General features: G+C 43.2%; 1 protein-coding gene across 30 annotated transcripts in view; it reads left to right on the top strand.

Annotated features, from left to right (window-relative positions):
* Window positions 1-14,561, top strand: part of MAPK8IP3 (mitogen-activated protein kinase 8 interacting protein 3) — a 57,770-nt gene that overhangs the window by 11,566 nt on the left and 31,643 nt on the right. For 15 of the 30 annotated variants that reach the window (XM_088174723.1, XM_088174734.1, XM_088174724.1 and 12 more), the window contains 4 exons: window positions 3,234-3,378; window positions 8,574-8,823; window positions 11,471-11,573; window positions 14,255-14,373. In XM_088174723.1, coding sequence (XP_088030849.1) covers window positions 3,234-3,378; window positions 8,574-8,823; window positions 11,471-11,573; window positions 14,255-14,373 — 617 coding nt within the window. The remainder of the gene's footprint in view (window positions 1-3,233; window positions 3,379-8,573; window positions 8,824-11,470; window positions 11,574-14,254; window positions 14,374-14,561) is intronic. The other 15 variants (XM_088174741.1, XM_088174743.1, XM_088174747.1 and 12 more) reach the window with 3 other exon arrangements.

Here is a 14,561-nt window from a genome sequence, read left to right on the forward strand (position 1 = left end):
TAGTTCTCCTCTTTAAATGCTGGCTAACAAACTGTAGTTTTGTTATGTTTTGTAAACTTCAGGATGTTGCTTGTAGAGCATCTTAATCCCAGGGTTTGGCTACTGCAAACCTTTAATGGAGAGCGTGCTGTTCATCTTGTAACTCAAGGTGGAACTAACAAGTGTTAAGACTCACCATAGCTGATTCCTGGAAAGATTTGGGTATATGAGGGCAACTTCAGCACTCAAAATTTAGACCAGTCCTGAGGATACTTAAAATTTATTTGCATTTAAATTTGGTAGCCAACTCCAGGACTGCAAAACTGGAGTTAGCTCTTCTGGGAGGTTTGCTCTTTCACCTTTCCTGGGAGGTTTTGAAGAGGCTTGAAGGTGTTTCCAAAGAAACTCAGCAAGGAAATTTCATAACAGTCTGTGCTAAAATTCTTTCCTGAAGATTCTACAGCTTCTGCTTCTACAGAGACCCTGTACCTCTGTCTCTTTAATAGAGGCTGTGAAATTCACACATTTCCCTTCCATTCAGTGGGTCCTCTATTTCCTTGTGTGCTAAGTGTGTATGTGTTTGCATATCAACAAAAAAGAAAAAGGGAAAGTATAATTTGATGTCTCTCCTCATACTTTTGGGGCAGCTTTTATGTCTCAGTGTTGTCAATGATTTACGTCAAATCATTCCAGCATAGTCACTAAGATATTCTGGCTGCACCACTGGTTTGACAAGGAACGTTCTGCAGTTAAAGGAAATTTTCTCCTGTTCCATACACCTGTGAAAGCAAGACTCTCTTAAAACTATCATTTGGTCCTGAAGAAAAGGAAAGATACAAAACGAATGGTTAAAGCATCTAAAAAAATGGCCCAATTTTGTTTTCTCCATAAAAAGAGATTTTTTTTTTTATATATATAGACTCTTGGGGACCCTTGTGTTATTTCTTAAACTGTAAAACTAAGAATTTTCTGATTTTGTGGCCTAAAGTGACTCTGATTTCTAGTTTTAAATCCCTTCATAATCTCTTACACATAATTAATTCTACTTTCTGTGGTGCTTGTATCAGTGCCAGAGTGAGGATTTCCTAGGAGGGGAAACATTTGCCTGGTATGTTATTTAGAAACTTTTGTAGAAACTTGAATCCCAGCTGTTAGAGACTTTCAGGGTCTTGGAATGATAGCAGTGGGATAAAGAGAGGTACCTACAGCAGACAGGCAGAGGTAATTGTCCTTTGGCATCATGACCTAGTAGGAGCAGGTGTAAGTGGCAGGTTACAGTCATAAATTGGGATTTAGACAAACAGCAGCAGAAGGTTTTCACTAAACCTTCAGCGATTATTTAAGTCACAAGCAGCAAGACGCCTTTAGTAGTGGAAAGGAAAAGCTACAAGGAAACTGACAATTCCTATCACGTAGGAGTCTGGGTTTGTATCTGTGGAGAATGACAGAATCATTAAGGTTGGAAAAGACCACCAAGATCATCAAGTCCGACCTTCAACTGGATACCCTCATGCCCACTAAATCATATCACAAAGTGCCACATCCACACACCTTTTGAGTGCTTCCAAGGTTTGTGACTCCACCACTGCCCTGGGCAACATGTTTCCATGCTTAACCACTGTTTCAGTGAAGAAATTTTCCGCAATATCCAATCTGAACGTACCCTGGTGCAACTTGAGGACGTTTCTTCTTGTTCTATTGCTTGTTACCTGTGAGAAGGTTAATGATGTTTTATCAGTGATCTGTGTTCCTCCAAAATCCAATTACATGCCTCCTTTCTAGGAGGGTTTGTGTATGAAACTTCCATGTACAAGTCTAGTATCTTCAGGAAAGGATTATAATGCAGATTCCTCTGAAAAGTGCATCCCAAACAGGCCACACTAGAAACACCTTTCTGCCCCGTCTTGCCTATTCAGGACAGGCCATAGTTGCTTATTCAAGGTAGGCACTGATGCAGCAATGCAGCATGCTGTGGTGGCTGGGCAATGCTGAGTGAGGAAGTTGGGCATTGTGATTTTTCTCAGTAAACATTGTCTCCTCTTCTGGACACTCCATCTCTGTCCTTCCTGAATGAGCTGGCTGGTGTACCATCCCCTGTGTTAGTGTGTTTGCTCTCTGCTAGGGGCCCTGTAGCAGTTGTTTGCCATGGTCATAGGTGAGGTGGCTGTGCTTGTGTCCCAGACTGGACGTGACACCCAATGCTGATGATCATTACGGAAAGCACATGGAGGTCTGTAGTTACTAACAGGGTGCTACAGGAGGGCAGGTTTCGTCACACCCCCACGATTAAGCAGAAACCCTGTGCAGGAGTAGGTGAAGTACAACTGAATCCAAGTGTGAGTGCATATCACACAGAGAATCAATTTGGTTCAGCTCTGCAGGGACTAGAGTCAATTAGATATACCCTGAACCATTTGCTGGGTTCAGCAAGCTGCTGCCACAGCCTTTCCACCTCCACTGCTTGCTCTAGATTTCTCCCACTGAAGCTTGGCCTCAAAATCTGTGCCAGCTTTTATGTTCAGAATCAAACCTGAAGCTAGCGAGTTGACTGCAGTTGCCAGAAAGGAGGGGATGAAGAAAACACGCTTAGAGACACCTAGCAATATGCACAATGCATTCATTTATGTATTTGTTTAGTTTCTGAATTGCGAGTGCATTGTAATATGGGTATGGAGCAAGGTCAAAGACTACAAATACTCTCCTACTTAAAATTTGGAAGTGATCCAACCCCTCTGGTTCCTGTTGTTAAAGCTCACCAGATTTGGGATGGAATGCCATAAATTACATGTAGATGACACTTAAAAGCCTTATTCCTCACCCTGTGATGACACCTCTAGAAGCTATGGAGCTTTCCTTTTTTGCTGTGAGGGTTGTTTGCCGTGGCTTATTTTCCTCCAGTACCTTTGTTTCTCAGAAGAAACGCTGACTTAAATTGGCTGGTGGTTCCCTGCACTTCCGTGTTCCTCCAAATTTCTCATACTGATTCAGTTGTACCTGTTATGTCCACTGACCCCCTCCCTCTTAGAGTTTCCCAAGGAGGAAGTATTACTCCAGCAGTAACACCATGGGACTGATCAGTCAGCACCAAGGAAGTGTGGGAGTTGGGAGTTCAGACAGCTGCCACCTGAGGATAACAGTTGCAGTCCAATTTCTAGTAACTAGAATTTCGCATACACTAGTGTGCTCTTTGTTTTCTCTCAGAACCTTGTACACGGCTAACATGCTTTCCTCTCTCTCCCTGTTTGTCTTTTTAGCAGGAAGGAACGTCCCAACTCCCTGAATGTCTTCCCCCTCGCTGATGGCATGGTACGTGGGCAGATAGGGGCCAAGATCGTCCCAACACTGGACCACTGGCGCCTGAGTGACCTCGGCCAGCTGCAGTCCAACTCCAGCTACAAGGTTTTCTAGACCATCACAGAGCAAGGATTTCCCACTCTCTCGCTGTCGATAACATCTTACATTTTCATTAAGCTAGAGACGATCTGTGTCTGTAACCCTTTGCAGCCTCTCCCTATGTATTTGCTCCCATAGCAGCTGTGCTGGAGGTGGGAGGATATTTTTCTGCAGATCTGGCGTATGGTGCAGAAGATTTGACACAGCTCCTCATGCTACTTTGTCTCAGGGATAATCTCCTTTACTTGGCTGGCCCCAAGCTGAGAGGGATGTGTGTGGAGGCAGTTAGGGATTAAGTGTAGAGAAATCCTTCACTTCTTAATAGCTTATTTGGGAGAGGATATGATGGAACCTGTCCCTTCTCTCTACTTTGATAAGAGCAGTGGTTCTCAAGCAGCTGAACTGGGGCCAGGCATTGGGTTGCATTTGCCCTTAAGTATTTGTCATTTTTGACTGATCTCCTGGCCTTCGTACCTTCACTAGAAAGGTCTCCTTCTTATCCTGTCTGGATGCTCAAGTCTTGCGTTGCGCTTGAAAGTCTTATACTCTAGACTTGCACTGTCTACCTTCAGTACAGCTGTCACTGTTGCTGCCCTACCTTCTGCGCCAGGTCTTCCAAAATCCTCACAGCATTTCAGCTGCACTGGGGCAGCTCATGGTGCTGCCTGACAAATCTTACGCTTTGCTCTGCCATTCAGGGGCCTCTGCTCCACTATTTGGAGATTGGTCTGAGCTCCAAGGCCCAGGTGATGTGCTCTGAGCTGACAGCTCACTGCAGCTGTTAACAGATCAGGCTATGCATGGTGACCCGTATTTCCCATGAGCTGTACGTGTAGACTTTGCAAAGTCTTTGTGCTCAGGATCCCACCAAATTCTTCTCTTTAAATGATTTTCCACAAACGACTGGTGACAGGTCTGAGAGCCACTGATTTTTCTGCTGAGCACAGCTCAGTGTGTCCACTGGTATCTCACAGAGCTTCTGCTCTACTTCAAAAGTGTCTGATTAAACTTACCTTCACTCTGCTTGGAATTCGTAGAACATCAGCTGTTGTATGTGTCACGTGTAAGGACTGGTCTCCTTTTGAAAAGTTGTGAATCACTGATCCTGTAAACTACATTGAGGCAGTAAAGGCAAAGAGGAGATAAAAAAGAAGAAATCCCCAGCTTGTTATACCCATTCTACATGTCTCCAGATGCCATGAATGGGCTTTCACGTGAGGGACTCTACAGCAGTAGCTTTTTTGGTGTATAGACAAAGTCACAGTTTACTCGGAAAACAAAGCAGCAAGTTAATTTTTTTAATACTACGTCTGTAAAGCAGCCAGGCCTAGCACAAATGTCAGTACTTTGTCAGCTTTCTGCCATTGTGGAATTTGGAAATCCAAAATATCTGTGCGTAGGATGGAGGGTTGGAATCCAGTCCTTATTGTACTGTTAGAGGCACAGAATTTTGGGAAATGTAGCAACTTGCAGAATGCCATTCAGATCCTACAGTCGTTTCTGGAAAGCTCTGCCTGGAATTAGGGAATAGAAGTGCCACAGTACAATAACATAATAATGGATGGTGGAAAGGAATGAATGTGTGTCTTCATACTAGTGCTGTGCCAACATAACCATAATGTACTGAGCCCAGCCTACCTCTTGAATCAGTTATTCCTCAGGCTCTCCAGGCAGTGCTGCACACCTTGGTGTGGACAGACCTTGCAATGTTCAGGCTGGGCAGTGGGGGCTAGTTTTTAGAGAAGAGCTGGGTGGACACTGTAGTTAGATCCATCTTCCGTGGCCTTGCTAAGGTCTAATTCTTTACATGGTCCCACTGAGAACTTGCAAAAGAAGTAACCCAGCGTCTGTATTGCAGGGGAATGCAGCAGCAACCCAGATAAATGGGAAGCTTTGGTCTCCAGGTAATAGAGGTTATTCTGCTTTGGGCAGGGAAGACACCCTGCACAGCGGTTGGAACTAGGTGGTTCTTAAGATCCTTTCCAACCCAAAGCATTCTGTGATTACTGACTGGATCTCTTTGTTATTTGGTGGTGGTGGTATCAGGCCAAAAAAATCGGATTCCAAGAAAGCTTTGTGCAGAACTAGCAGTGTGCTGCTCCAGGTGTATCATGCTGGGATTCATGCTGGTGCTCATTAGGGAGACTCAGAGTGGAATGTTGGGATAAAGGAAGCTAGGTGGTATAGTGGACCTAAGGAGCTTGTGCTGTGGAAGACTTGGATGGGTTGTCTATTGTGGAGAATTTCCTCAGTATGGAGAAAATTAATGAATAATTAAAGGATGTGATTAAATGACTTGCTAGTTTGGAATGGAGATTTTCCTCCTACAAGCTTCTTGTACAGTCTGTGACTGAAATCTCTTAAATCCTCTGCATGACTGACTTCTCAGAGATGTGGCTCATGCCTCCCTTGCCTCTTCTTCAGAGCTCTGATGTTTTGCTGACATCACTCACACACGACTCACCTTCTCAGTATATACCTGACTATTCTCACTAGTTTTCCGTCTTCATGGGACCATGCTGTACTTACATTTTAAGTGTCCTTGTTTACTTTTTATTACTATTCTAGTTGCTGTCATTATTTTATTTTTGCATTCAGTTGTACATTTATTTTATACAGTGTTTTGGAGATGAAAGTCCTTAACGTTTTTGTTTTTATGTACTATGCTTTCAGTGTTATAACCATGCAATTATGGCTTCTCATGGTGACATATGACTGCTATGAATGTTGGGCCTTTACATTGCATTTTGGAGGTCACTACTACACAGTTGATGTTTAGGAGGTTGACAGGTATGGCTGTAGGTAAGTGGTGGCTGTGCAGATTATTCTTTGGGTGAGCTATGGGTTTTGGAGAATGCCTCCTGTGCTGGAGAGAAGATCTGTACTCTTAGTGCAATATTTAATGTTAACGGAGCACTCAGACAATAATAGGAAGATAGCAGCTTCTGGGCTGTGAAGAGGAGCACGTTGGTAGTATATCTATTTGGAAGGAATTTCTCCAATGCAGGCTGGAAGGTTGATAAAAGATGTTTTCTAGGTAAATACAAAAGTCATATCTATAACCAAAAAGTAGTGAAAGACCAGGGTAATTACTTATTCGTGTGTTCAGGGTAAGGGGCAGGTTATGTCAATAAACAAGAAGTTACAGAATATTGCTGATACAAATATCACCCAAAAGGTACTCATGATCCAGGGCTTTTGAATGACATCTGCTTCATAAGAACAAGGAATGACAAGTGGAGTGGACCTACCTGGGTGTCTCTTACATGGCTCAAATGCTTCTGAACTTTGATTATTCTCATAGATTTGGTCCAAGAACATCCCTGAATTCTTTCATCCAACAACAGTTTTCTTTGAGAAAGGAGGTTTTATGGTTGGACTTCACACTTGATACTCTTTGCCCCTTTGTACATCTGAAAGCACAGAAGACAAACTGCAGTTGAGGTAGTCCAAGGCTTATTGAAGCCTATTTATTATCAAAAATCCCTTTGATTCTTTTTTTTTTTTTTTCTTTATATACTAGGAAAGTAGCCCTAAACCAGTAATAGGAAGTAGAGGTTGGAAGTGGGGTTTTCATATGTAGCAGCCTAGGTGCAAAGTTCTCATCTCAGTCTCGATGCTAAAACCAGCATATGTGCACGGAGATGGTTTGGATATTCATGTGGGAATGTGGGTGCTGCTTGGACTGACAATGTGGAAAATAACAAAATGTGGATTTAAAAAAGGCAGTGCCTTTTTTAAAAAACTGAGTTTCCAATATAACTGTGCAGATGCAGTGTAAATCCTTTGACTTCCATGGTGCAGTGTGCAGCAGGGCATTCTAAGATTAGCATACAGAGGCCAGTCTAAAGGAAAATTTTAATAAAATTCCAGATTGAACAAAAATAAGGCTGCAAAGGGTTAAGCCACCATTTTTTTGAGTCTTCTCACTCATCCCATATTGCTTTTTTTGTCATGTTGTGAAGCTGTTATGTTCAAGAGAACGAGACTTCCAGATGAGCGAAGTGAAACCGTGTCACAGATCCAAGGCTGGGGGGCTCAGAGCAGTCTCTAGTTCCTCAGAACCCGGATCTCTCTAGCATAGGAGGTGAGAGGCCAGTGGTGAAGATTAAAGCTGGGTCTGGAATACAGATGCCAGATGCCACTGCACCCAGTTGCAACTCACTGTTGCATATAACTCTCAGCGTTAATTATGTCTCCTCCCTGCAGGCAGTAATTAGAGCGCAGCTGCACTTAAGACTGGGGAGATCTCATTTGGGTCTGGGGGAGGTCACTGCGCTGGCCAGGGCATTCCATGTCTGACTGAAACAGTGCTGCTTTAATTGACAAACAGGTCACAGTGTAAAACTCTGACAAAGTCTTGAAGCCTCCTTGTTACTCAAAAGGTGATGGTACAAGAAGTGGGGCTGTAATGTCTGTTAGAACCAAGAGCTATTTTGCATATTCCATACTGAGAATCCAACTCCTGTGTTCATTTCTCACCTTTCTGAATTCTTGGGTATTGTCATCCTGCCATTTGGAAGTGGGAGACCACACCTGTTTCTGCTGTGTTCTCAAGCTGGACCCACGCCTGCCTAGCTCTGCATAAGGTAGTTTGAGGGCATGGGTCTCCTGCCTCAGACAAGCCAGAACATCCCAGATCAGTGTCCACTCTGCTTCTGCAGTTTAGTGGCAAAACCAGTTTAGTTGTGTAGTTTGCTGTTTCTCATACAGGTGTGTTGGTGGCTTACAGTAATGACATCTGCCAAGACTTCTAAGAGGCCACTTCACATCCTTCCCAAGCGATATCCATGTTGCCTTCCAGCCTTGGAAAACACTGGCCTAGTTTGCTGCAAGTGCCAAAGCCCTTCAGCTTTCACTATAGTCAATATGAGCTACAGGTGCTTTTCATCTGTGATAAGGTCATCATTCTTGAGGTCACATACCCGTGTGATTTGTGAAGACCAGTATTCCTGAAGGAGGAAAGTTATCAGCCCTTTCCACAGGTGGGATTTGCTTGTTGAGTTCAGCACGAGAACTCACTGCTTCACTGTGGTGGTAGTGCTCAGTGTCACCAGCAAACAATGGGACATGTAACTGATACAGTGAGCAAGAACCATGCTCATAATGCTTTAAGGCAGCCATATACCAGCAAATGGGACTTACTGAAATATATAATTGTGCTTTTCCCTTTCTGTTCTGCCGCCCTGGAATTGCCACAGTGCCCCCAAGACGAAATGTCTGAATCTGGGCAGTCCTCAGCAGCTGCCACACCAAGCACCACGGGAACCAAGTCCAACACTCCCACGTCATCTGTGCCCTCTGCCGCTGTCACCCCTCTGAACGAGGGCATCCAGCCCATCAGCGAGTACACCAATGGCACTACCAAGAGCAATAAGAGGGCACGAGAAAAGCGGAACAGCCGGAACATGGAAGTCCAGGTCACACAGGAGATGAGGAATGTCAGCATAGGTATGGCAGCTGGAGCTCAGGTACTTTGTCACTAACATAATCGACTTCTCAATACTTGTGTCTCTCTCTTACAGAGAGAGGCTGGGAGACTGCACTGTAAGTATAGAATTTGAATAAGCCTGACTTGGGAAGGTACATGAATGAGACAGGGTTAATTGGATGTTAGCAGTTTTCTGGGTAGTGATTTTTTTTAAAAAACATCAGTTATATGAGTAATTTCACAAATTCACAAGATGGGAACAGGTTACCGTGTTCAGTTCTCTGCAGTGACATGCATTCATGTCATGGTACCTCTTTCATGAGCACTCAAGTCATATCTTACACTGAGCTTTTGGGAAGCTATTTCTAGACCTCGTCAATATGACAGTTAAAAGCTTATATTTAGTTTTCTCTCTGGATTTATTCATAAGTATTTTATATCCTGTTGTTCAAATGCCAAATGTATTAGTGAGATTGAGTAATTATTTTGTCTCTGTGCTCTTTTCCCACTCTGATATGATTGAAACAATTGTATCCAGCTGTTTTCCCAGCTAAATGAGCTAATTTCTTTTAGCCTCTTTGTCATATAAGAACACTCCCAAATCTGTGGGAGTTGTCACACTTATTTTCTCTCTGTTTTCAAGAGTCCTTTAGTAATTTGAATTCATGATTTCTTGTCAAGAAAGCCACCATCTAAGCTTTAGCACCAGGCTGTTAAATAAATAAATCATGTAGTAACATGATAAAAAGGCCCTTTAGCTGTGCCCATGTAGTGTCTGAGCAGATCTACCCTGGATTGTGAGATTTGCAGTGGCCATCAGAAATGAGAAGTGATCTGTTTTCCAGGTCATAAACTTAAAATACAAAAGGACTGTAAGATTTATTAAAGGTCGTTAGGATAATCTGCAAGAGCACAGGGGTAAACATAGGTAAACTCTGAGGTTGGCATCTGAACCAGTTGATCTTTTTACCCAAGGTATTCCTTGGGAATCAGAAGTTATAACTAAGTTATTACTGTAGCGGAAATTCCTCTGCTAATATTCATAAGCTGCTTCCTAACAAAGACCATAAACCAACATGTAACATCTTTTGCTGTAGCACTGAATGAGAACTGCCATGACTGAGTCCCAGTGTGTATTTTCCTGAGGCATTCCTCAGGGTCACAGATGTCCATCTGTTAGAGACTAGGATAGTTGTCCATGGAAGCATATGGTTTCTGCACAGCCTACTGTTAGATTGTGGTCTGGCTGTGATCCTGGCCAAGGCAAGATCATGAAACACTTGTATCAGGAGACCTAAACATGGTTGTCAGTAGTTTGAATGCCCTATAACTACCCTGATTTTTACAGTTGCTGCTTTGCAAGCTCATTGACAATCAACAGTTTTCTTAGGTCAAAGTAATCTCTTTTTTGTATGTGTGCAATTGTGAAGTGGAAACTTTATTTTTTTTTTCATTTTCTTGGTGGAAATGTGATATTGTGGAATTTGCTCAAAGCAAATAGTTATGGCTTCCTTATGTACTCTGCATATTCAACCTTTCATCTATTTCTCACCTCTAATGCGAAATCAGTTCTCCATACTTAGAAGTAATGCACATACTTGAATTTTAATCGTGTATTTTATGCATCTGTAATTAAAATGTCTGTCAGTGATGCACATGCCTTAGAGCTGAGCTACCAAAAATGGTACTCAGATGTATTTGCAGAAAAGCTTCCCGGCTTGATAAAGCTGAGAAAGGCTGTATTTGTGTTAGACCCGCTGGGTGTGGATGCCTGCTTTGGCAACAGATCCACATCACACTTTGTCTTCTAGCCAGGGTTTGCTGCCAGCTGGTGCACAATGCGAGCCTGAAAGAAATTAATACTTCAGTTGTCATGGACTTTGTATATTTGGCTACTGAGATCGTCTGGAAAAGTCGAAGTGTCACATCCTAAGTACATTGAGGGACTAATGTAATTCACAAATTAGGTTGTTAATCCTTCAGGAATTCCTCGTGTGAACAGACACTGTGTTCATGTTGCTTGTTCAGAATAGATGCGAGTCTGAGCTTTTGAAGAGTTTGGTATCCAATACATAGGACTTGAGAAGAGGAGGAAATTCCTTATTCTTTAAATATTGGCTTCAGGCTGTAGATTACACACAAACCAGATTTCATTTATTGGTTTTGAAGTCAAGTTGCACTGTAATATGTATCTAAATGAGTATAGACTTGAGAATTTATTTTGAAAACCTGTTTCTATTAAAACTAAATAGTGCCAGTTCCTGACGATAGTAATTTCATTGAAGCTGTGCAGAAAATCACTGTGTTGCCTTCAGTCTCAGCTAATGCTATATAAGGATGGAGGAGTTTTTTATTGGCAGATAAAAAGGAGGTTTTGGAATTTATTTCAATGGATAAAATATTTCTGCTTTTCCCATGTCAGTGAGTATTCAGGACAATGACTTTAGTGATGCTCTGGAATGGGGGTGGGAAAAGGGGGATGCTTATGGTGTTCCTGCTCTGGAATTGAGAGACCACCTTCAGCCACTTTCTGTTCTGTTTTTAAGACTTTGAACATGGCACCATGAAATTTTCAAACCTTGATACTCACAGCCATAAAAGTCCCTTCAAGAAATACCATTCTCTCAAAGTCCTGATCCTATACGTGATATGTACTGTCTTACCTAGGGATGGGCAGCAGCGATGAGTGGTCAGATGTCCAGGACATCATTGATTCTACGCCAGAGCTGGATATGTGCCAGGATCCCCGCCTGGAACGCACGGGTAGCAGGTACTGATTGTGACTTTTCCCTGTGTGCTCTGTCACTTGGCTTCGCAAGGATGAGGAATGGATGCCCTGGCAAGTGAGCTCACAATGCAGCTATTTGAGACAGTCCATATATTCTGCCTAATATCAGAGGTCCTGACCTGCTTTGTGTTCTCCAAACGGCAGATGCCTGCCTGTAATCTGCAGGAGGATGTGTACTGCTGACCCAGGACTGGGTTTGTTTGCCTTACTGGTCAGGGAGTTTGGAGAGATGATGGAGCAGCAGAAGGTTTAAGACAAGCCAAGAGAACATGGGCTTAAGCTGTCAGGAAGAGGGAAAAGGTGCATTTGTCTAGTAAGATCTCAGTTCTGAATTCTATTTTAAAACCTCAAGATTTTTCAGTTCTAATTTTTTCAAGTGTTTGAGGAGTAGAAGCAGGGCTGTCCCCCAAGAGAAGACAAAGAGAGGTAACCTCAGCAATCCCAATCCCACAGGCTCTGAGCAGGATGGCTCAGGTCACTGGTACTGAGCCCTGTCAGCAGCCCCAGACAAGGCAAGGGTGTGAATTCGGTCCCAGTGCTACCCATGAGCAGCAGGAGACAGGACTGAATACAGGTATCAGCAAAAAAACAAACCCAAAATCTCAACAGATATGCAGAAAATATAGTACCCCAGGAGAGTGAAGGCAAGATTATCTCATGGTCCCAGTCTGGACTGGATTTGCCTATCCTATTGAGCACCCCCACTGAGAAGCGTACAAGCAGCAATAACACCTGTGTTTCTCAGTTGGGAAGGCATGCACAGATAAGCTTCCCTTGGAACATGTAGGATGCCTGGACTATTTTTAGGGTCAAGAGAAATCTAGGGAGTTGAAACCGCTCTGTGTGGAGAAGACAAAAGTGACTGATGAGATCAGATAAAAATTAGTCAAATCCAAGAGAAAGAAGGAAACAGAGAGGATCGATGCATCATAGCTCTTCAGGCAGGAATTTCTCCTCCAGGTGGTGAGACTGAGAGCTACAGGAGGCACAGCCTGTCTTGGACTAACCGTGTGTGTGCTGCTCTGAAAGCAGAGTGCTTTCATGAAACATATAACTCTGAAAGCTGAATGCTGGACAGGAAAGTTCAGTCTGAATTAGGTCTCCAGGTCAGACTGGGTGCTGATTTCTCTCGTCATTTGTACTGACCATCGGACTGTGTGAACTGATTAATTGCAGTGCCATCAGGGCACCATTTGTACCTCCTCAGTGCTCTCAGATGTCTGGGTAGATTGAATTTTTCTGTAAGTGAAAAACGCGCTTTTTTTCCTCCTCTTTGCAGTGTGCTGTAGCTGCAATATCGGAGGCAGCTACTATTCTTCATTTGTAATCACTAAGATTATTTATGTGATAATGAAGTCATACAACTTGAGATCGTCTCACTTGGTGCTGACCTTTCTGATATATTGCTGGAGAAATTGCACAGCTGCTGTTCATGCTGGGTTGATGGCCCTCATGCAAGGCGAAGTGTTTATAACCCACATTAAGACAATTTTTTAGAGTAGACAGCCACAATCCCAGAGGTTGCCTCGCCTGCCCATCCTGTAAGAGCTGTTTGCTGCTTTGAGCCATGAGACTGTCAAGAAATATAAGAAGATTCTTGATGGTATCAAAGACACTGAGAGGTGGAAATGTGCCGTCACCTGATAAGACTAAAAACTATTAACTTTGATTTACCTTTAATGAAATACATTTGGGGACATTTGAAGAAGCATTTCAATACATAGGCTTACCCAAAGGGAAAACAGACCCTTCAGGCTGATGGCACTTAGTGGTGGGCCAAGTAAAAAGGCCGTTGCTGTTTTCAATACTGAATTTCTTACTTGGTCTTACTGCTGTCTGAGGTTTCTATCTAGATTGATAGGAGCATGGGAATCCTTGCAGAATATCATTGAGATCTTCTGTGAGTTGAAATTTTTCTGTGAAATACTGAATAGTCCTTAATTTGTGTGACTTCTGAATAAATCATCTGGGTGAGCTTTGAGGTTGTGCATGATAGACGCACAAGAAGGACACGAAGCTCTTAAAGCAAGTCCAGCGGAGGCCATGGAGATGCTCCAAGGACTGGAGTCCCTCTGCTCTAGAGCCAGGCTGGGAGAGCTGGAGGAGTTCACCTGGAGAAGAAAAGGGTCCAGGGAAACCTCAGAGCCCTTCCAGGGCCTAAAGGGGCTCCAGGAGAGCTGGACTTCGTGACAAGAGCCTGGAGAGACAGGACAAGGGAGAATGGCTTCCCACTGCCAGAGGGCAGGGTTAAATGAGATATTGGGAAAAAATTATTGGCTATGAAGGTGGGGAGGCTCTGGCACAGGTTGCCGAGAGCAGCTTTGGCTGCCCCGTCTCTGAAAGTGTCAGAGGCCAGGTTGGATAGGGTTTGGAGCAGCCTGGGATAGTGGAAGGTGTCCCTGACCATGGCAGGGGATAGAAACAAGGTGGTCTTTAAGCTCCCTTCCAACCCAAATCATTCCATGATTCTATGATATGGGGAATAACATGCTATTTTCTTTACTCAGTGTGTTCCCTGATTCAGCCAATGGTGAACAGATGGAATGTGTTCTCAAGGTTTTGATTGCAACAGTCTGAGATGCTCAGTATTTCAGAGATAGATTTTTGAGCTTAAATGTTGCCAAGTAACAAGATTCCTTCTGTTTTTTTGCTTCCAACAACAGCCCAACACAGGGGATTGTGAACAAAGCATTTGGCATCAACACAGACTCCCTGTACCATGAACTTTCCACAGCAGGGTCTGAGGTCATTGGAGATGTTGATGAAGGAGCAGATCTGCTAGGTAAAACCTTGTTAGCACCATTCTGCTTTCTCTGGTACAATGACACTATATTAAGCTTCTAGAACATTTAAATTCTCTTTTTATTTCAGAGCTTGGATGTTTAGCTTTTTTAAGAATGCATGGAAATTGAGATACATGTGATAGAAGCCTGTACCTGCAGTACAGTAATGATTATTTAGAATTATTAG

The sequence above is a fragment of the Sturnus vulgaris genome, chromosome 16 (assembly GCF_052056855.1).
Source record: "Sturnus vulgaris isolate bStuVul1 chromosome 16, bStuVul1.hap1, whole genome shotgun sequence".
In the NCBI taxonomy this organism is placed as follows: Eukaryota; Metazoa; Chordata; class Aves; order Passeriformes; family Sturnidae; genus Sturnus; species Sturnus vulgaris.